Source organism: Pelodiscus sinensis, chromosome 9 (genome assembly GCF_052426305.1).
Source record: "Pelodiscus sinensis isolate ZL-2025 chromosome 9, ASM5242630v1, whole genome shotgun sequence".
NCBI classification, from domain to species: domain Eukaryota; kingdom Metazoa; phylum Chordata; order Testudines; family Trionychidae; genus Pelodiscus; species Pelodiscus sinensis.
In genome coordinates this window covers 29,880,692-29,902,988 of record NC_143060.1, presented here as the reverse complement: position 1 = coordinate 29,902,988, position 22,297 = coordinate 29,880,692, and the positions used below count along the sequence as shown (strand labels likewise).

At 38.3% G+C, this 22,297-nt stretch overlaps 1 protein-coding gene across 15 annotated transcripts in view; it reads right to left on the bottom strand.

Annotated features, from left to right (window-relative positions):
• ADGRL2 (adhesion G protein-coupled receptor L2) overlaps nt 1–22,297 on the bottom strand; it is a 538,071-nt gene that overhangs the window by 14,664 nt on the left and 501,110 nt on the right. For all 15 annotated transcript variants that reach the window (XR_012905938.2, XM_075936335.2, XM_075936334.2 and 12 more), the window contains 7 exons: nt 21,361–21,480; nt 20,786–20,991; nt 19,237–19,410; nt 17,475–17,684; nt 15,955–16,175; nt 14,757–14,823; nt 1,283–1,374 (listed from right to left, as the gene is read on the bottom strand). Coding sequence is in view for 14 of the 15 variants with exons in the window: in XM_075936335.2 (XP_075792450.1) it covers nt 1,283–1,374; nt 14,757–14,823; nt 15,955–16,175; nt 17,475–17,684; nt 19,237–19,410; nt 20,786–20,991; nt 21,361–21,480 (1,090 nt within the window). In the remaining variant the exon portion in view is untranslated. The remainder of the gene's footprint in view (nt 1–1,282; nt 1,375–14,756; nt 14,824–15,954; nt 16,176–17,474; nt 17,685–19,236; nt 19,411–20,785; nt 20,992–21,360; nt 21,481–22,297) is intronic.

Genomic DNA, 22,297 nt, shown 5'->3' with positions numbered 1-22,297 from the left:
CAAATTAGCTATTTCCAAACTAGTTAATTAAAATTAAGGGTGATCCACAATATTGACGGAGTTTGTAAAATTAAAAATATCATGCTAGGAATTTGTTAATGTAGGCTTCTATCTTACCCAGGTAAGTCCGTATTATAGTAGCCATCACAAACACGGTAATTACTGGTGTGGATGAGAAGACAGAAAGAGGAAAAGGAAGAAAAGAGAGAGATGCTAAAGATTAGCGCTCTCTCTCATCATGCAACATGCAATGAAGCTGATTCTGACCTATCTATAGCATCTGGTTTCCAATGATAACCTTAATTTAAACCTGTCTTGGCTATTTTCAGTTTTCAAAACAAATCTGGAGGACCTTTTCACAACCAACCCTTAATGTTCTAAGTTACACCATCCCATAGCAACAGCGTTCAGTTTGGAAAAAAAACAAAAAAACCCCCAAAAAACCCTAGAGCTACATCTACATTACAGCAGAAAATCAACTTAAGGTATGCAACTGAGGTACCTCGGGCTGAATTACTGCAGGATCTACACTGCAGGAGGAGGAGGGAAGTTCTATGGGAGAAACTCTCCCATTGACTTCCCTTTCTTTTTTTCCTCTGGGGTAAAATAACAGGCGGATCTTTACTAGACCTGCTAAATTGAGTGCTGATGGATTGATCTCAAAGTGTTGATCCCCACAGTAGTGTAGATGTAGCCTAAATAGAATTCATTAAGAGACTATCAAAAGAAGCAACAGCTGTAAGATTCTTAATTACGTAACACTTGCGTTAATCTCCAAAAGGGATACTGAAATACAGCACCAATATAAAGTAAACATTTGTTCAATTAGCATGAAAACAGCAGATAATCTTCAAGTTAATAATAGTAATGGAGTCATTTCTCTTGGGAGGACTGGATTACAAATGAAAACTGCTCTCAATCCCTAAAACAAAAAAAGCCACTTAACAAAACAAACTTAACATAATCATATTAGCCATGCAAACAGGAACTTCATTTTGAACTAAATTTTAAATGCAAATGAAATGACCACTTTCTTATGGAATTTCAATGGAGATACTGAAATAATTTCTTGGCACTAATTCCAGACTGAAATTACCTAATTTTGACCAATGTCTGTGGCATTATGGTAACAACGTAACAAAAGCAGCATTGGTAGTGCTTCTAACTGACATTTGTAGTTGCTGGGAGACAGAGCCATGTGTTCCTAATGGAGAGTAGCTTTCAATCAGTTCAGTAATCAGAAAATAATCATAGTTCTCATACTTGAACACAAAGCACTTACTTAATGTTTTCCAACCTGCTAGAGTCTGGTTTCAGAGTGTTTGAATGCTTCACCATTTTGCACAATGTGATCACCAGGAAGATAAGATTCAGCTGTCAAAACAGATAAGAAAGAAATTAAACTACTTTAAGTAACAGGTTGAATAATGAGGATGTTATTGACTTTTTAAAAAACCCTCATCGTTTATTTTCAAGTACATTTTAGGTGACTGGTAATGGTAGTGGAAGTGTTTCACCTCTAAGGGTGATTCTACGCAACACCCTAAACTCGAAATAAAATATGCAAATTGCGTATATTATTTAAAATATTTCAAAATAGTTTATTTTGAAATTTGGCATGTCTACACAGTATAGACATGCCAAATTTCAAAAGAACATGCTATTTCAAGCCATCCCTTAATCCTCGTGCAATAACGGGCAGCTAGTGTAGATGCAGGGTAGCTATTTCAGGATTCCTCTGGTATTTCAAAATAGCCAAGCAGTATAGATATACCCTGAGATCCTGGTTCAAATATGAATAAAATGTAGTCTCACTGTAAGTCTCACCACCTACTCATACAACCTGCATTTGCCATATTTAACCTTTCAGTCTAAATTTAACATTTGCAGTTTAATTCAGCCCTACTGTACATCACTAAAAGTATAGTAAGTAGACAATACCCACCCCTTGCCTGTTCCTATCTCACCCATTTCCCCACCCCCTGCTTTGTTCCCTGTTTTTGTGCTTGCTGCTACCATCTTCTTCCCACTTGCTGCCATTCCATCCTTCTTTTCCTTCCTTAAATCAGGCTAAACTCCTCTCATAAGTTCCATCTGTTCTACACCTACCCTTCTTCATTCCTTCTTGCATTCACAAGCAGTACTGTTGTGTGGAAATTTTATAAAATGTTTTCTCTGTAACAAATGAAAACCCTAGAAAACATAGCAAGGGCACCTAATTTAATCCACTGTATAGCACATCCTACTTTCTCCATCCATTTTATTGTCTGGATATTGTTTATAATTTAGATTACAAGCTGATTGTGCCCACGGCTGTGCTGATGCCTGAAATGCCATTCATGCCAGGGTGGAAGATAATGAATGTATCAAGTACAAAAGCTATGAAATTTATCAAGGCACTTACTATGTTTTCCACAGTTGCCCGTGTAAAATGAGCTTGTGATCTCAGAGGACTTTTTAGTCCACCCAACAAAAATAAACAACAAAACTAACACCTAATAACTGGGGTTAGAGCCTCAGAAACGAGGCAGTTGACGAAATGGGCAAAGAGACTGATTTGCTTCTACAACCAGGACTCTCTTCAAAGTTGAGTACAGAGTTGGGGGCCTGCCTGAGACACACTGTGTTAGATTAATGTGTTCATTTTTGGCCCTCATGTTCTTGGCAATGGTAGCAGAAGCAAGCGAAAGCACAGGGACTTCTCTTTCCACCCTTTACACAAGCAGCAGACAAGTTCCCTACCTAGAGCTGTACCTTCCAAATGCTATCCTTTCGGGGTCACAGTGTTTATCCTTCAAAGTCCGTAAAGCCACTGACACATTCTATAAATTACTATGATGTAAGCAACAATAGTGCTTGGGAAAACACTAGATTTGGGGGACCTGAACTCTGAGCTGGACTATGTTTCCCAGAACTACCGGGGTGTGGCTTGCTAGCTAAGAGACAGGCCCAGACCCATCGCTTGTGTGCCATCTGTGGTTTGCAGAGCGTGCTAATTGAAAGTACACATTTTGTGTCAGGCTAGTAGGAAAGATCCACTAAAAGCCTAAGTGTCTAATGAGCTAACCTGTAGTATCCTATAGTGTGCCAGTAGGATGCTTCCTGGATCACACACCTACAGGCATGACTTAGCCCCTGAATAGCTATAGTAACTGGAGGCCTTTGAGATAATGGTCCCTATTCACTGTGGCTATGTCTATACTGCAAGGCTTTTGCACAAAAACAGCTGTTTTTACGCAAAAACCTGCAGAGTGTCCACATCTCATATGCAAGTAAATTGGAAGTAAAACGACAGAACACAGAGCTTTTTCCGACTTAGGTAAATTTCCTTTTACGAGGCATAACTCCATTTTGAGCAAGAGTTCTTGCGCAAAAAGGCAAATATGCATGCTCCGCAAGCATTTCTTGCACAAGAAACCCCTATGGGAAAAAACACAGGATGGCCATCAGAGCTTTTTTGCACAAGAGTGTCCATACAGTGTGGATGCTCTCTTGCACAAAGGTGTGGACGTGTTTTTGTGCAAAAACTCTTGTGCAAAAGGCTTCTTGAGCAAGAAGCCTACAGTGTAGACATAGCCTGTGGGTAAATGTGCAATCTACGCACTCTGGACTGGACACTCTATCAATAGTAAGTAGTCTGGTACGTTTGTGCCCTGTGCCTCCTCTTGCTCTCATCCAATGGTATAAGAACATGGGTTGACTGCCTCTCCAGTTTCTACTCTACCACCAATCATGTGAGGGCGCAAGCAGAGGGAAAGAGGGTGAGTCATAAACTACATATTTTGAAGAGCTCCCATTAGTATAAGGTAAGGAACCTTTTGACACTTCAATTGGTGAGTGTATGAATGGAGCCCCAAGTCCCCCCCTCCACCCAACAGATCTCCTGACACTGGGATTCCCTGTAAGAAGGCCAACCAGGGCAGCATGAGTTCTGGTAAAATAAGCCATAACATACAGAGAAGGAGGAGCTTCCGCATGCTGATAGCAGAGGTTGTAGTTGGAGACCCATATTAGTGTCCCTGAAAAGATACTGCCTCTCTTTTTGATTTCTCAGCAAAGGCGACAAATAACCTTGGAGATCTAAATGACTGTATCCTTACAGACAAAAGTTCTGAGCACTGCATACAACTAGGGAGTAGAGCTTTCTGTCCTCCCTCACATTGAGAAGTTTTGGTTAAAACACAGGAGCACTGTCTGGTTCAAGTAAAAGTCAAAAGGAACTTTGGGGATAAACCTGGAATGCAACCACAGAGATACTTTGTCTCTTTGACAAATCATGTAAGGTGAGGTTGCCATAAAGACTCCAAACCAATGCGCTCTCATGACTAAAATGATCACCATTAGGAAAGCCACCTTCATAAATAAATGCAAGAGGCAGCAGAAAACTGAGAGTTCAAATGGCAAGGTCAACAGCATCAGATTCCTATCCCAAGTGGCATATGCTTTAATACTGGCAGGAGTGTTCTGATAATACCTTTTAAAATTGTTACTGTCATGGGGTAGAATAAAAAAAGCAGTTCTTCACTATTGGGGGACATGAAAGGCATTAATGGCTGCTAAATATAGTTGCAGTAAACTGACAGATAGGACTAATGGCTTCAAGGAGAGAAAATAGTGTAAGACAGGGGTGGCTGAGTCACATGAGGCTCTTTGCTCCAAGAAATGTGACTCTTGCTAGTTCTGAGCTGCATGTCCAGACTGCTCACAGCCGGCCACTCTCCGCACGCGCCCCAGGGCCTGGAGGGAGAAGCATGGCGGCGCTGGAGAGACCCAGGCATTAAGTTGGGGAAGGGGGGTTCATAGAAACATAAAATATAGAACTGGAAGGACCTCGAGAGGTCATCGAGTCCAGTCCCCTGCCCTCATTGCAGGACCAAATACTGTCTAGACCACCCCTGATAGACATTTATCTAACCTACACTTAAATGTCTCCAGAGATGGAGATTCCACACCTCCCTGGGCAATTTATTCCAGTGTTTAACCACCCTGACAGTTAGGAACTTTTTCCTAATGTCCAACCTAAACCTCCCTTGCTGCAGTTTAAGCCCATTGCTTAAACAAACTGGCTGCGGGCCGCATGTGGGCCATGGGCCACATGTTGAGTGGCTTTGCTCTAGAAAATAGGGTCCTGGTGATCCTTAAGAAGACCATATTGAGGTCTGACCAGAGAAGAATTAGAAGTCATTGGTATATTATCTATCAGTGCAAACTTAGGCATGCAGTGTAGCAGTGCCTGGGCAGTGGTGAGCACTTTTTCACTTTCCTTTTACCCCTTTGAGGATGGTTATGGAGCATTGGAAGCTACCAATACTGCAGAGCTGGCTTGTGCTCCCTGTGAACAAGAGCACCTCTCTATGGCACAGAGTCTCAGCCAGCCCTGAGGGAAGAAAGGAAGCAGCTCTCTTCTTTGAGGCTTTAGGAGCCAGTTTCTTCACCTTATGAGGGTATTTCTGCATATCTTCTTCGTGCTTCAACTTTGCAGAGTCCCTGAGCCTGCTAGGCTCCAGTCAACAAGGTGAAGAGCAGAAGGCTCCTGGATTTTATCAAAATCTCACAGAATGCATACAGAGTCTGAACTTCTGAGATTGCCTGGTGCAAGGGGAAAAAATGTCAGAGCTCACACACTGATGGGAAATAGTTCTGATACAGGTGTAATAGTTCTCATACAGGTTGCTTACTGGTAAGACCTGCAACTAGGCTTAAAACCCGAGACCTTGGACATATGGGGAAGAACTCCACGTAGCTAACTGTGACTAAGATTACTCACCATATAAATATTAAGATATTAAAAATAATAAACTCTACACAATTTTACTAGTTAGATATTCGAGATAACTAGAAGGCTATGAACACAGAAGGGCTCCTAGTAGAGGCAGCAGGTCCCTTAACACTTTGACATCCCTTAACACTTTGTTGAGAGCATGAAAAGCTGACCGGCCAATGGACACCCCTATTGAAGAATTTCCCATCCTGCACTCCTACTCTGACTAGTCATAGGGACCAGTACTTGAGGAAAACTGACAGGATTTCACCCTACGAGTCCTTGAACATGAGGAGTCAGTCTAATTACCAGTAAGGCATCTAAAATGGGGGGGGGGGGGACATCTGTATTTATGCATTAAGTTTCCAGTCTTGCAATAACATCCAAGCAGTCAAGTTCCTACTCCTCAGCCTACACGATAAGGCCACAGTGCTTCACGCAGGCTTTGCCTCTGTGGATATCATTGCAGAATGGGGGGCTAATGTTGCAAACAATCTCAACAGTCATTAAAATTTAGAAAACAAAACTGAAAATAGCCCAATAGTTTACTAAAGTTGTATCATGGCAGATGAAAACGAACCTTAAAAATAAAAAGCATTAAGCTACTGTACTTTCAAGACAAAGTAACTATGACAACAGACCATATGATTCTTGTTCTCTACATCTCTGTGAAAAATGATATAATATGAAACATCAGCAACCAAAGAACACTAGTTCGCCATCTGAGAAAGGATTAAAAAACATTGGTTCTGTATATGCATGCTGTAACTACCAGAAAATTGGTCTATCGGTGGGAAAACTGTAAGTGGCATAGAGCAAACCTTGAGGAAAGAAATATCCCCTTTTATCTCACTCATCTCCTGTCATGAAAAAGAGATTCAGTTCTTTTAAATAATTTGCTCTTCTGGGTGTATTCATTTTATTACATAATACACCGAGCAGAAAGGACAGGGAAACATGATGGAACACAATCATCACTCGTAGACTAAATGATTTAACTGATCATTCTACTGAGGGAGGTGTGTGTATGTGTGTGCCGGCATGCATGAGAGACAGAATGAACAAGACGTTTCTTTTTCACTAATTTATAACAGCTGTTACCCTATTGATTCAATACATTTGAACTTGTTTTAAACAGAGACATCCCCAAATACTGAATTTCTTAATATCAATAGAAAATTTTTAAAAAATCATTTTCCATTGCATAAAATCCCCAGAGACCTATCAAATGGCAGATGAGTTTTGTATTCATACTTCTGAAAAAATGGGCCTCTCTCTAACACTAGAACAAGTCAGCCAAATGTGCATGATGCTTTTTGCTTTCACAATGATGCTACATTACACCAAATTTTCCATATGTCTAAAAAAGATCAAACATTAACCTAGGTCCATCTATTTATTAATTCAGAGTTATAACTCACTCTCTGACCTGTATCTAGTCTCCTCTTGCTCGTGGAACGAGGTGTATCGGTAGTTCGGAAAAGGAAGCCTAATACGAACTACCTAGTTTGTGCTGCGTGTAGCCGCGGGCACGGAGTCCGAACTAGCGGACATTTAAAAATGGAGGCGCCCAGCAAGATGAAAATGAAGCCCGGGAAATTCAAATACCGGGCTTCATTTGCAACTCCGGTTGCCTACATTAACCACCTTAGTTCGAACTAGGGTGGTAGTGTAGACATACCCATAGTGAATGCTAGTGGAAAGGGAGTAATTTTAGAAGGTAAAATAAAAAAAGAACAAGTTAAAAATCACCTAGAAAAGTTAGATGCCTGCAAGTCACCAGGGCCTGATGAAATGCATCCTAGAATACTCAAGGAGCTGATAGAGGAAGTATCTGAGCCTCTAGCTAACATCTTTGGAAAATCATGGGAGACAGGAGAGATTCCAGAGGACTGGAAAAGGGCAAATATAGTGCCCATCTATATAAAGGGAAATAAGAACAACCGAGGAAACTATAGACCAGTTAGTTTAACTTCTATGCCAGGGAAGATAATGGAGCAAGTAATTAAGGAAATCATCTGTAAACACTTGGAAAGTGGAAAGGTGATAAGGAACAGCCAGCATGGATTTGTAAAGAACAAATCATGTCAAACCAATCAGATAGCATTCTTTAATAGGATAACGAGTCTTGTGGATAAGGGAGAAGCGGTGGATGTGGTATACCTAGACTTTAGTAAGGTGTTTGATACAGTCTCGCATTATATTCTTATCAATAAACTAGGTAAATACAACTTAGATGGGGCTACTATAAGGTGGGTGCATAACTAACTGGATAACCGTACTCAGAGAGTAGTTATTAATGGTTCACAATCCTGCTGGAAAGTGGGGTTCCGCAAGGGTCTGTTTTGGGACCGGCTCTGTTCAATATCTTCATCAACGATTTAGATATTGGTATAGAAAGTACGCTTATTAAGTTTGCAGATGATACCAAGCTGGGAGGGATTGCGACTAATCTGAAGGATAGGATCTTAATTCAAAATGACCTGGACAAATTGGAGAAATGGTCTGAGATAAATAGGATGAAGTTTAATAAAGACAAATGCAAAGTGCTCCACTTAGGAAGGAACAATCAGTTTCACACATACAGAATGGGAAGCGATGGTCTGGGAAGGAGTACAGCAGAAAGGGATTTAGGGGTTATAGTGGACCACAAGTTAAATATGAGTCAGCAGTGTGATACTGTTGCAAAGAAAGCAAACATGATACTGGGATGTATTAACAGATGTGTTGTGAGCAAGACACGAGAAGTCATTCTTCCGCTCTACTCTGCGCTGGTTAGGCCTCAATTGGAGTATTGTGTCCAGTTCTGGGCACCGCATTTCAAGAAAGATGTGGAAAAACTGGAGAGGGTCCAGAGAAGAGCAACGAGAATGATTAAAGGTCTAGAGAACATGACCTATGAAGGAAGGCTGAAGGAATTGGGTTTGTTTAGTTTAGAAAAGAGAAGATTGAGGGGGGACATGATAGCAGTTTTCAGATATCTAAAAGGGTGTCATAAGGAGGAGAGAGAAAACTTGTTCATCTTGGCCTCTGAGGATAGAACAAGAAGCAATGGGCTTAAACTGTAGCAAGGGAGGTTTAGGTTGGACATTAGGAAAAAGTTCCTAACTCTCAGGGTGGTCAAACACTGGAATAAATTGCCCAGGGAGGTTGTGGAATCTCCATCTCTGGAGATATTTAAGAGTAGGTTAGATAAATGTCTATCAGGAATGGTCTAGACAGTATTTGGTCCTGCAATGAGGGCAGGGGACTGGACTCGATGATCTCTCAAGGTCCCTTCCAGTCCTAGTATTCTATGATTCTATAATAGTAGTTTCATCTTTTAGAGTTTGACATCCACTACTAAATACCAATAAAGTTATCTGTTAATACATACCCGCTGTCTAATAGATTTTAAAAATAAATTATTCTTAAATGAGATTCAAGTCCAGTTGGTAGAAGTGTTGATAAAAGCCAAACTAAGGAGAGGTCTTTATCTTGGGTGGACTTCAAGGAAATCCAATGCATAGGCAACATGTGATGATAGATTCAAAGAGTCTTGCTGAAAACAGTACAGGCCCTTAGAGTCTAGTACAACTTCATCTTAAGTGAAAATTTACTTGGTGTCATCAAAATTGTGCATCTTTTTTGTGCTTAGTGGAGATGCTGAATTCACAAGGCTTCCACCATTTTGGGCAACGTATTATGACATTTTGGATTCCTAAGATCAGAATCCAAACCCTAACAGTGATTTAGCCTCAAATTTCAATTCTAAATCAAAGGCTACATCTACATGCTGCTTCCTTATAATCTTCAATCATATAATCCTACACATATATAGGGTGATTTAAAAAACACTCAATATTGGGCTAACTCTGGGGGCCAGGACCACTGAGCACCTTTGAAAATTATACCAGTTCTTTTTAAATGTCTAACTAGGCAACAAGGTTTGAAAATTATGCCTTTTACATGGATAATGAGAGTCCACATTAAAATTTGAGAGCATTATAATGTAAAATCACTACATAACTGATAACTGCTGAAGATAGGTAAGTGGCAGGATGAAAGTCAAGTACTTTACAAATCCAATTTATCACATGGCTTTTACTGCCAAATGTACTGTACATACAAAAGCACACATCTATCTATCTATCTATCTATCTATCTATCTATCTATCTATCTATCTATCTATCTATCTAGATAGATAGATAGATAGATAGATAGACACACTTTTCTCTGTGTCTGTGTGTGTGTGTGTTTGTCTAGCTATACACAGACATACTAGTGAAATAACATTTCAGTGTGAGTAAAAACCACACCTTTTTTCTATATCGATTAAACAGAACATCTATGGAAACTTTCTTTAAATCAGGGGTGGGGAACCTTTTTTGGGTCGGTGATGCACACAAGTGAGAAGTGAAAAAAACCAAACAAAAACCACTCACTGATGTGGCCCCCATGTGAGGAGGAAAAGAAAGACACTCTCCTCACCTCTTCCCCTTCCTCCCCCCCCCCCCAAAAAAAATCAGGAGCCTAGTAGATTTTGTGTGATCCAGATCTATGGTGGGGTGGGGAGATGGAGTGCCAGCACAGGCTTCCAAAATGCTGGGGTCCACATCCATCTTCCAGGCCTGAGGATCCCCATCCTGGGTTTAAATAACCTTTGCCAGGCTATTTTATTAGTTTCATCTGTGAGGATTATACCCCAGGGCTGTGTCTAGACTGGCAAGTTTTTCCAAAAAATCAGCAGCTTTTCCGGAAAAACTTGCCAGCTGTCTACACTGGCCACTTGAATTTCAGGAAAAGCACTGACGATCTCATGTAAAATCATCAGTGCTTTTCCGGAAAAACTATGCTGCTCCCGTTCGGGCAAAAGTCTTTTTCCGAAAGACTTTTGCCCAAAAGGGCCAGTGTAGACAGCATAATACTGTTTTCCGCAAAAAAAACCCTGATCGCAAAAATGGCGATCGGAGCTTTTTTGCGGAAAACCGTGTCTAGATTGGCCACGGATGCTTTTCCGAAAAAAGTGCTTTTGCGGAAAAGCATCCTTCCAATCTAGACGCCCTTTTCCGAAATTGCTTTTAACGGAAAACTTTTCCGTTAAAAGCATTTTCAGAAATTCATGCCAGTGTAGACGTAGCCCAGGAGTTCTGGCTGGGCAAGAATCTAACCAACTTCATTATAATGGTATGAATGCACATGAAGCTATATAGAAGTCAAGATATTTGGGCTTTCTTGACCATAGATTATGGAAGCACAATGTTTGTTTTACAACCATCAACTGGCTCAACTGAATCATGTCTGCCTGATCTTAGCAGCTTAAAATTCATTCCACACAGCCTGCAGTGCTGACATGGATCTGATAAGACAGAAGAACAGAAACACCACTCTGAAGTAACCTAGCTGAACGCACATGTTTTGACCCTTTTTGTTCTCCCTGGAGCTTTTGTTACCTGGCAAATGCAGCTCTAAAATTGCTCGTGTATCTCCAGATCTTTGCTCTTAGCCATGCAGAAGCCTATTTCTCTTTGGGACTGGCAGCCAAAGAGGTGTTCTCTGAAGAAGGCTTCTAAATGAGTGTGCAAGCTGAACTTTTACTGAACTGAATTAATTATTAAAGATGCAGATGGAACTGTCCAAATGATGAGAACAGCTCCTGATGTGTCATGATCCAAGCTTTCATTAAACCATTTCAGGCATACTAATGGTTTCCCACTGCTCATTACTTACATGCTCTTTTCTCATAGATATAATGACCCTGGTGCCCATAGGCATGACAGTCTATGGAAATAGTGAAGTTGAAAGTTTTATGTCTTCCTCAGAAGGCAGTATCCCCTCACAGACCCCCACCTTGTCTTGTACAGATTTTAATGCTATTGGAAGGATGGATTTAACCATAGGGAATACCTTATAAATTAAATCAGCAAACAATATTGTCTAAGAACACGCATATTATTTCATTAACATCAGAAAAGAGAAATTAAACTAGCAACAGATGTTCAAAAGATTACTAATATTAAACTCTTTCATGCCATTGATAATGAATACCTACTCTGCGAACAAGGCTCTTCTCTGGTTATGTGGCACATTTTTCAGCCATTATTCATCTGCTTCTCCCTCTCTCTCAGTTGGACGATTAGGAGGCAAAGCAATTGCAGGAGAAGAATTACTCCCAGGAACTATGCTATGATTGCTGCCTGCTGTTTCCTATTTGTGAAGTTGGGAATACTGTTCCCAAAGGCCTTTAGCCACTCAGTCTAAATGATTTACTAGACGATAATAATGTCATGGCTGGTAAATAATAGTGAATTCTGACTGTACATGGTCAATATAATTTGAATATCCTTCACCTGTGTTCTCACTTTGACCTTGTTATAGGGAAGCACAAATGCCCTTAGCAAAGTCTCCTTCTGCCCCCCTGCAACTGAAATGTTATATAAAATACAGAGATGTGACCTAGAAAGTGCTTACAATAATAAGTTAAACAAAATCAAACAACCCCACTTGCAACCAGACCCTAAAGCACTGACTAGCTGAATTATATGACATCAGACTTAAAACAGTTTTCTTTAAATAATCCCAACAATCATGTATAGAACTTATCCCATTGGAAGAGTATGACCTAGTGCAGTAAAAATGTCTCACGTTTTTTAAATATAGTTGAAGATTTATTTTTGAATCAAACCCCAAAGTGGGGAGGATTTCCTTTATTTTAAATGTGTTTGAATAGACTAAACTTTCTACTACATTCCTAGCTGCTTGACCATATTCCTCACACCTCAAGGAGACTACAGGATGAACCTCTCTAGTATGGCATCCTCAGTTCCAAACCAGAGAATTTGTCGGACCACGGGAGATCAATATTGTCTAGCAGCATTACCAACAATTTCACAGCCTACTGGCCTCTTAGAAGACATTTAGGGGCTAAATAACAGCCAATAACACTTAGAGCCAGGACTGGTTACTATAAACAAACTTTACAGGACTGTGGAAAACTTGGCCATACCTATGGTAAGTAGACATCTATCTAACTAAAATCATGATGGACCACAGATGTTGCTGGACCAGAGTGTGACAGACTAGAGGTGTTCATTCTATATTATATTCCTGTATCTTTCTCTTTCATGTGCTATACATACATACATACATACACTTTGACATTTAAGGAAACAAAAGGAAATTTTACATAGAAGAGCTTTACAGCATTGTGACTGTATCTTTAATATGAAGCATCTACTTGATGCACTTGTCCTTTCTTAAGTATCCACAGTTAGTGGACTGAAAAAAAACTGTACTGCTTAATCAAAGTAGTTTTTTAATAAATATGGAGCAAAAGTGTCCTAAATACATCTGGAGATACTTCAGCACAGAACCTGAAGACAGGATAAATCACCTATCAATAGGCTTGGCAGAATTCAATTTAAAAAAAAAATCTTGATACCAATATCGACAATTTTATTGTAAAGCGTCTTCTGTATGTTTACCTATTAAATGTTTTCAGGTATGGGAAATTATGGAGGGGGTCAAAAATAATATTTTAAAACATAAATTCAAGAAGTTAAAGCTTTTTAAATGTTAAAACACAGACTGCCAACACTGTATATCAACATATATAAAGTAAATATCCCCAAATCAATTTCCTTCTAACCGCAAATTTTATTATTTTGACTATCTATAAATTTTGATGATCATCAATAGAAATTTTGTTTGTTGATCTGTGTGCCCAGTGGAATTGACTTACTAACATTTGATAAAAATCAAATCCTTCTAAACCTACCTATCCAGGATGACCTGGCACATCTTTTTCATTGTAATTCGTAGTTTCAAAATGCAACAATTTTTTTGTATATTCTGCGGTAGGATAAATTATATGATATAGGAAATGTGTTTAAATAATTCAGAGTTCAGTGTATCAATCAGTAAAGGGAAGGAATTTAAAAATTAAGGCTGACAAAATATCCTTGACACCGAAAGAAACAATATGAGATGACTAAGCTTAAAATAGTGAGGTGCATATCAGACTTAACTTGAATTTCTTGGCTTGTCAGTTTTTGTCACAACTATGGCATTATACAAATGCATAGGTTCTGTTATTCAGGTTTCCAAAAACATCAATAAAATTCATTTCACTGTTCAAAATATCAAAGCTGAGAACTTTCTCTTATGTACCTATAAAATGCACACCCAAGCATAAATAGATCTTTCAGAGCTCTGACACCAAAATCATAAAATTGAGTTGTAAATTTATTTTGAATATAATTTTTTTCCAAATATATTTCCCTCACTTGAAATAATTGCAACAGATCTTCATATAGCTGAATATACAACTATATACTATTTATTGTAAAGACTGGAATTATTCTAGGAATGGATAATGAATTGATTAACTGCTCAATTTTTAATCAGAAAATATATATAAACATATCATTAAAATATGTTTGGAATGAGTCATATAGGTTTTCTATTGGATTGATAACACATTATTATTTATATGAAATGTGTGTGTTTTACATATGGGGAAAAATGAACCTACAAATATATATATTCACACACAAAAGTGTGTATGTGGAATTATTAGATTAAACTATTTTCTCAGTGGATTAGAACTTCTATTTGAGTCTTTTGGATAAATTAGTTATATTTTTTGAATATGTGCAAAACTGACTCATTAAATGATAGTAATATTAGTGATTATAATGGCCTCTTGTAAATCTGTATTTAGTACTGTATTGATCAGTCATATCACCACTATCTCAATATGACCTTGAGTATTAAAATAATAAGAACAAAAAGAAGACATGAAGAAGCACCAATTGAGGTTTGAACATTGATAATTTGGTCAGAACTATATTTTAAATATTCCTTTCAATCCTTTCTTCCTATTACAAATTTGCCTTTTTCATACAAAACTCTGAAAGTGGGATTTATAATGACAGATATTACTCAACCTTCAAACACTGTTGTTTGTGTAAAATGAGCAGAAAGTGTTGGGGTAGTAGGGAGAAGCATTCTTACCAGAATAATGACGGTAACAGGTCCAATGAAACTCCAGATAAAATAGTTATCTATGCTGAGCCAGCAACTGTGAAGAAAAAGGCAATGAAAGTTAAATTATTATATTGGTTCCTGAGGTGTAAAAATGAAAGTGCAAAACCCATAGTGGTGGTGGTGGTATTTTTGTAAAACACCTCTCTCTTTTCTTAGGTCCATTTAGAGTTTTTGCTATGGACTGATGAAACCCCACATCAGTAAATGCTTTATTTTCATAGGTTTCCTATGTAATCTTTAAAATTTGACTTTAACTTTATATCAGAAGCCAAGTGCTGATCCCTCAGGAATGCAAGATAGAAAACGTTCAGATGTCATGGTTTGCTGCAAAACAGTATGATATAAATAAAATACTCCATTTGGGAGTTGAATAGTAGGAAAAAACACATACGATATTAAAGTAAATGATGCATAAACTTATTGGGGTGACTTCACTTAGTAGTTCATTTTTCATATAGCCTAGCTCCCTGATGAATTTCTTTTATTTGTCTTTCATCAGTAGCAAAATCAAGCAGCTTCTAGAAGTCAACAATATCTTCTTATACTGTAACTAATTTCATCAAAGGACAAAGCAAAACACCATTGGAAGGCAAATTTATGCCTCCAGCAACTCAAATCCTCAGAAACATTGTCTACCTTCTGTCACTTTCTATAAAGATCTGTATTTTTATAAATAAAAGGCAATGGGTAATTTTAATCCTGCTCTACTCTTCTGATAAAATATTATCAAAGTGAAACATATAGGTTGGAATACTGTACTGTCATAATTCAAGAATGTGAGGTAGCCAAAGGGCCAAATGAACAAAGAGATCTAATGAACCATTAGCTTAAAACTGGGTGGTTAAGTCTGTCAGACTAAGTTTGGAAGAATTTTTATTAAATATCCATTTGAGGCCAAAAAGTTATTTACTTTTTCAATTTGTTTCAGGTCAATCTTTTGTGTTAAAAGAAAGACCATAATTTAGAATCTGCCTCTCCAGAGTACAAATCCTCTGAACCTAGAAAATTACAAAAGACTTGATTGTAATTTGTGCACGGCATTGCCATTCTCTTACCAATAAAGCTTTCAGATGCTATTTTAGTCTGTCAGGGACCCTTTGACAGCTAACAGGCTTTAAAAAAATTATTCACTTGAAAAACACTCAGGTCACTTGCAATTACTTACGCTTTCTCTGTTCCATAGCTCTTATAGTCAATAGCTGCTGAGACACCAACTACTGTGGCAGGGAAGAGGTAGCCAGCAACATAGTAGTACTTTTTCCTAGAATATTCACTTTCAAATACTTCTACTAACATGAGATAGAGCTGCACTCCTTCTAGGCACATCCAGGCAAATGCTGCCAGGAAGAAAAAGTGTAAGAGGCCTGCAAATATTGGACATGCAATCTGCAAAGAAAGAGAGACATGAAAATACAAACTGCTAAGCTTTCCTAGCTATTTTGACTCACTGCAAAAGGAACAGTATACAATTTTGTTTTGAAGGTAGGAACTGAACATATTTCTACCAAAGACTCTTCAAAAGTCCAGAATAGTTTTCACTAGCTAAAAACATACAGTAGATATTCAGAAATGTTAGTAACCTATTATGTCCACAGCAACTGAAGATACTCAATTGCACTATACACATTAAGGGTAGGTCTACACTACCCCGCTAGTTCAAACTAGTGGGGTAATGTAGGCATACCGCAATTGCAAATGAAGCCCGGGATTTGAATTTCCCGGGTTTCATTTGCATAAGCGGGGCGCCGCCATTTTTAAATCCCCGCTCGTTCGAACCCCGTGCCGCGCAGCTACACGCGGCACGAACTAGGTAGTTCGAACTAGGCTTCCTAGTTCGAACTACCGTTACTCCGAACTAGGCTTCCTAGTTCGAACTACCGTTACTCCTTGTGGAATGAGGAGTAACGGTAGTTCGAACTAGGAAGCCTAGTTCGAACTACCTAGTTCGTGCCGCGTGTAGCCGCGCGGCACGGGGTTCGAACGAGCAGGGATTTAAAAATGGCGGCGCCCCGCTTATGCAAATGAAGCCCGGGAAATTCAAATCCCGGGCTTCATTTGCAATTGCGGTATGCCTACATTACCCCGCTAGTTCGAACTAGCGGGGTAGTGTAGACATACCCTATGGCGCTGAAAAACTTATTATATTCCTTTCTGGAATAGAATATAAAGCATTAAAAGTAATTCCTTAATTTTGACATTGGCATGTATACACTGCTGCAAGACTCCTATTGTGGATTATTTGGTACATGAAGATAAATAAAGAACAGTTTGTTTCTAAATTATTTATATTTTAAGTTTAAAATTCTTATGCAGCCATGAGAATTATTGCTTTACTATAAAATAACTCTCCTTTTACTATTTTAGGAAGTTCTGTTATTTTCACTCCTGTCTAGCTGAATGCTGGATAAAATTTTACCAAATTATTAAATTCCAAGCCAACCTCTGAGTTCTGAATGATGGGATGAATTTTACCAAATCTTCAAAAAGTTGCATAGGAGAGTCATAGTCAACATATTCATCTTAATCTTTTGTAATGCCTTTTATTCCAGTCTTGCTGTGTCAAGATTGGAATAAAAGGCATTACATACAGAAGCTTGAAAGCTTGGCAGTGGTGTCATATTTAAATTCACTTCCGTTTCAAGCAGTCTTTTTCAGGGAACAAGATCAATATGCACACAGACTTACTTTGTATTCTGTTTTATCGATGCCTATTAGGAAAATGAACTCTGCAATGAATAGGTTGATACAAAGGTTCTTGTGAATAGTATTACGGTCACTTTGTAGGCCACGGAAGAAACAGAAGGTGAAGATGCAGATGGCCAGGCAGACAAGGGAGATGACAATTCCCACCCAGGTGATGACAGTAAGGAGTAGCTCATGCACTCCATCTTTGTACTGAAAATAATCAAGAATAGAGAAAATTAATACGATCATTTACCAGTAAAACAGAAAAACATTTAACAGGTAGCAGCTAGAAAATTCCTCATGTATTTTATGGGTAACAAAAAAAAAAAATGCTTAGTAACTTGTCTAGCTGATATCATGCTTATCAAGTGTACAAAGTCAGTGTCAGTGAAAGAAAAGCAATTCTGAGCACAGAGAGATGGGAAATCTGAACTTGATCATACACTGTAATATTTTTACTTTTTTAATGCCTTGGAAACTTGAAGAAAATTCTATGGAAAAAAGTGACTTTTATCATGAAAGTATTGCTTGTACACATGTGTAGAGACAGAAAAAAGTTCTTGTAATAGTTTAAAAAAGGAAACCTTAGTTCTTTCCTGAAAACTACAACTCTATATCTAAAAAGCCTCTGTAGAAATATATTCCGATTCATGACAAAGAAATCAGTTAGTACAAAAAACAGAACAACTCATTTGACTATTCAACTTACCATCCAATCTCAAGCCTCATGTTCACAGAAAAGAATGGTTCAGACAACTGGCCAGTGAAAGTAAGGGCAATCCTGTCAGTCTCCTTGTTTTTGTTTTGTTCTGTTTTAATATGTGTTGCATGGCTTAGGAGCTATGTGGCAGCATCTTTGCTGGGCTATGTTGCTGCTACGTTTATATTTCCAGGCACTCTTGGGATTCCCTATTTAGCTGTACTCCACAGTGCACAAACTCCATGCAACGTCCCAGAGCTCTGCAATTGTCACATGCTCTGGGACTTTAGAGACCTGATAGACACCTGGTGTACAGCTAGATGGCAAAGTTCCATAGCTCAGGGAAGTTTAAAGACCACAGTAAAAGGTGCTGCTCACCCTTGTCATTAGTATGGCACGGGGCTGGCAATCTTCAGCATGTGCCCCATGATGCCCCTGAGGCACCCATCATGTTCCTGTGGCCTACACTGTTTCCCACAGTTCCTAATGGCCAGAATAGTGAAACACTGGAAGCTTCCGTGAAAAGGCGAGTGTGTGCCTGTGAATAGTCAACATAAACAAAATGTTTCGTGGCACACCAGTGGATTGTCCATGGATTATTGGGCCATGTGCCAAAAGTTGCCTATCACTGGTACAGCAGCTTGTGTTTAAGTCTTGAAGAAAGACCACCGAATATGCAAACTTTGCCCAATTCACATCCTATTGTATCTGGAAGTCTGTTATAAGCAAGGGGCTAGAAGTTGAAAGGATGGCCCAGAAACCTGTCCAGTTGTGGGAAATCACATCCGGTCAAGAAAATGTCAACAAAAAACAGGTTGTGACAAAAAGGGGAAACAATTTTTTAATCCATCCCTCCCTCCCCTGTCTTGTGATCAGTTTTATGGAAGAGAGAGAAAGATCATACTGAGAGGAAGCTACTCTTGGAAGTGATGAGTGAAAGTTGGAAACGCTAAGAGATGTATTTAAAATTTGAATAAGCATCTGAAATTTTGCATTCTTCTACAAATTAAAATCAAACCTTGAAAGGTTTTCTCTCTAATGATTAGAAGCATATTTACTTACCGCAATTTCCCTATGGGCCATAAGAATTGCAAAGTTTGTTAGGTGGCTGCAAGCACAAGATGTATGAGTTTTATTTGTGTCAATCAGCTTGCAGCCCTGAGTGGACCAATATCCCATCATAGTCCTTTCTGAGTAGTTCCAGAAGGAGCAATTTGCATTGAAATAATTGTCAGGCTAGGGAATAAAAGGATAAAATATAATTAGGATTTTATACTCTAAAAATAGCAATAACAGTTGTTCAATATATATATAAAAGGTAATTTAGATTAAACTTTGAATGTTTCGGACTATAAAGTTTTTCATCAGCAAAGTTGTGGACTAGGTTGTAGAAGGCAGACATCTAGTTTAAAAGGGGCTTTATAGTCCGAAACGCTCTAACGCGTAATCTCAATTACTGTAGACCCAATTTTAAACAATTACAATTTCCATCTTACGATTTTATGCACTGATGGTGCATTGTAGCTATTTTTTCCTCTGCAAAATTAAAACTGAAATTTATTCTGTAGGATTTCACCTGTAACTGACAGTTTAACATACTTTTCTATTCTAATTTTTGAGCATGACTTAGGGTACGTCTAGACTGCAGAGTTTTTCCAGGATACTAGGTATCCCAGAAGAGCTCTGCTGCATACAAGGAATACATCTGCTTTTCCAAAAAAAATTCAGAAAAGCAGACATGTTTTTTCGGCATCCCTGTAAACCTCGTTCTATGAGGAAGAAGGGATGTTCTGAAAGAGGCTTTTTTTTTTTGACGTATGGCCCAGTGTAGATGGGCCAATTTTCGGGAAAGCCTCTTTCGGAAGAAAAGCGGAAAAAGATCCACAAAAAAGAACTTTGTAGTGTAGACACAGCATTAGTTGCACATAACAGACACTAGAAAAGGGTCAGCTCTCCAAAGCCTAAATCAAGGAGAACCTACTTAAATAGATACAGACGAGGAAAATCCACACGTTTTCCTTAGCCAGTCCTGATAGTTTACTATACCTACTCTATTGTCATGAGAACAGGAGGAACCCAACTCAAAACAGCAGAGTGAACGAGTGAGGTGAAAATAAAAATTGAGTTAGCCATCACAAAAAAGACGGGCAGCAAACTTTGAGGCATGTGGGACTGCAGAAGCCACACAATGTTCTACGTTGAATAAATCTACTTGAACAATTTGTAAAGGTTTCCCAAAGATGGTCCAGAATTAAAGAGTAAGTATCCCAAGTATCATTTAATTTTGCCGTATTAAACAGGCAGAGTCATAACAGTTGATATTTTTCTATCCTGCTGCTAAGGTAAGAGTTAATTTTCACTTAGAAACAAATTAGAGTCTTTTACATTTTCATGTTGATTACTGAATTAGCTTTCATTAAGAATACACTTAAGTTCTAATAATCACTGAACCAGGCTCATTTAATTTTATGTTCATAGACTTAAATAAACTTGAGTTTCTGACCTAGTCCAACATTTAAAATTCAAATGGAAGGAAGGTGGGTTTTTTCTGCTTTGCTCTTCTCTCTTGCTGATTTTATGACCTTCCTATTAATTCATTAGCATAACTCACATCAATGTGTTCCAGGGTAAAAAGCACAGGATCAGTCAGGTACACACGGCTGGACTCCTTGTTGATGGATGCTGCAATGACGTGGGAGTTCACCGCGATGGTACTGTTCCGGCCAACGAAGTCACTACCAAGCTTTATGGTTGCGTTTTCGGTACTGAGGAACCGTCCCAAACTTTTGTAAATGATGAAAACCAATTTTGCTAATCCTAGTAAAGGAAAACTCCTATTATAATGCCATGGAATTATAGGTGAAGAGTACAATGTGTGCTGAATAATCTATTCTCTAAATGCAAAATAAAAACATCAGCAAAGAGAAGTGCATTATGCAGGATTTGGATTCCAACCAAAAAGACTTATAAGTATTCCATGCAAGAACAAGCCATTGACCAGCTATTTTTATATCTGTTGGTCAATATATTAACATATTCAGAAATAATCAACCCTGTTAAAGTCTCAGGTTAAAATGGCTACCCCTCTGAGACATATTCAGAAATGTAAGATGTAAATTACTATTGCTTGAAATATGTATTTCACAAAGTTTAAAGGAGTCAGATTACTTATGTGTTCAAACTTACCATTCCTGCTGTTTTGTTTCACGGTGCTTGCAGAGAGTTGGATCAAATTGCCTTTACTGCCCTGAGGAAATTTCAAGTCTTGCACCTGGCCTTCTGTACTGAGCACTGCAACTTCCAGAACTACTCCAACCAAACATGAACCAACAGGGGAGAAGCAAAAAAATGTAGAAAGCATTTTTTGTAGTCAGATTACAATGCAGCCGGTGATAACTTTCTAAAAACTCCTTATTCTGCTGTCCTTTTTGCCTCTATAAGACAGATGCATGCTGGCATGTTTCAATTATGTGGACTCAGTTGCTTCAGTCTTTAATCAAACCTAATTCATATTACCAAAGTAACAGCACATGATAGCAAACCTTGTTTGATTGTGTGATGTAAGACATAACTTTAAAAACACTGTCAATTTTAGGTTAATGAAATGCTTAATTTTTGAAATAAAGAGTGTGTCTACTGAATAAATTGTTAGTATCTTTCTACACTAAAAATTAAACAATACTACAGCTATCCTAAAATACTGTAAATAGATAGGTACATGTAAGTAGTATATTTATGTGAATCTGTACTTGTATTTAGAAAGTCCAAAATATGGGTTTTCTGCATGTGTACTAAAGAATTGTTGGTAAACATTTTATATTCTGTGAAACAAGTATTTAAATCTTTTTAAAATTCAACTGTCACTTCTAAATATTTGAACTCACTTTAGTATAGTGCATCACTGGGGTTTTATAGAATTATCTTGCAAGTCTGAATGCTCTTTGATAGGTAAATTTACTTAATTCAGGACAGCCCATTTCTGAGGAAATATTTTTGCCTTGATGTTAAAACCTGATTTTCACCTGTATAATCACATTTGACAATAATTTCTGTTCCCCCCCCCCCCAATAACAAATACAAATGCTTCTAAAAACCAAGAAAACAATTAATGTACAGCAATATG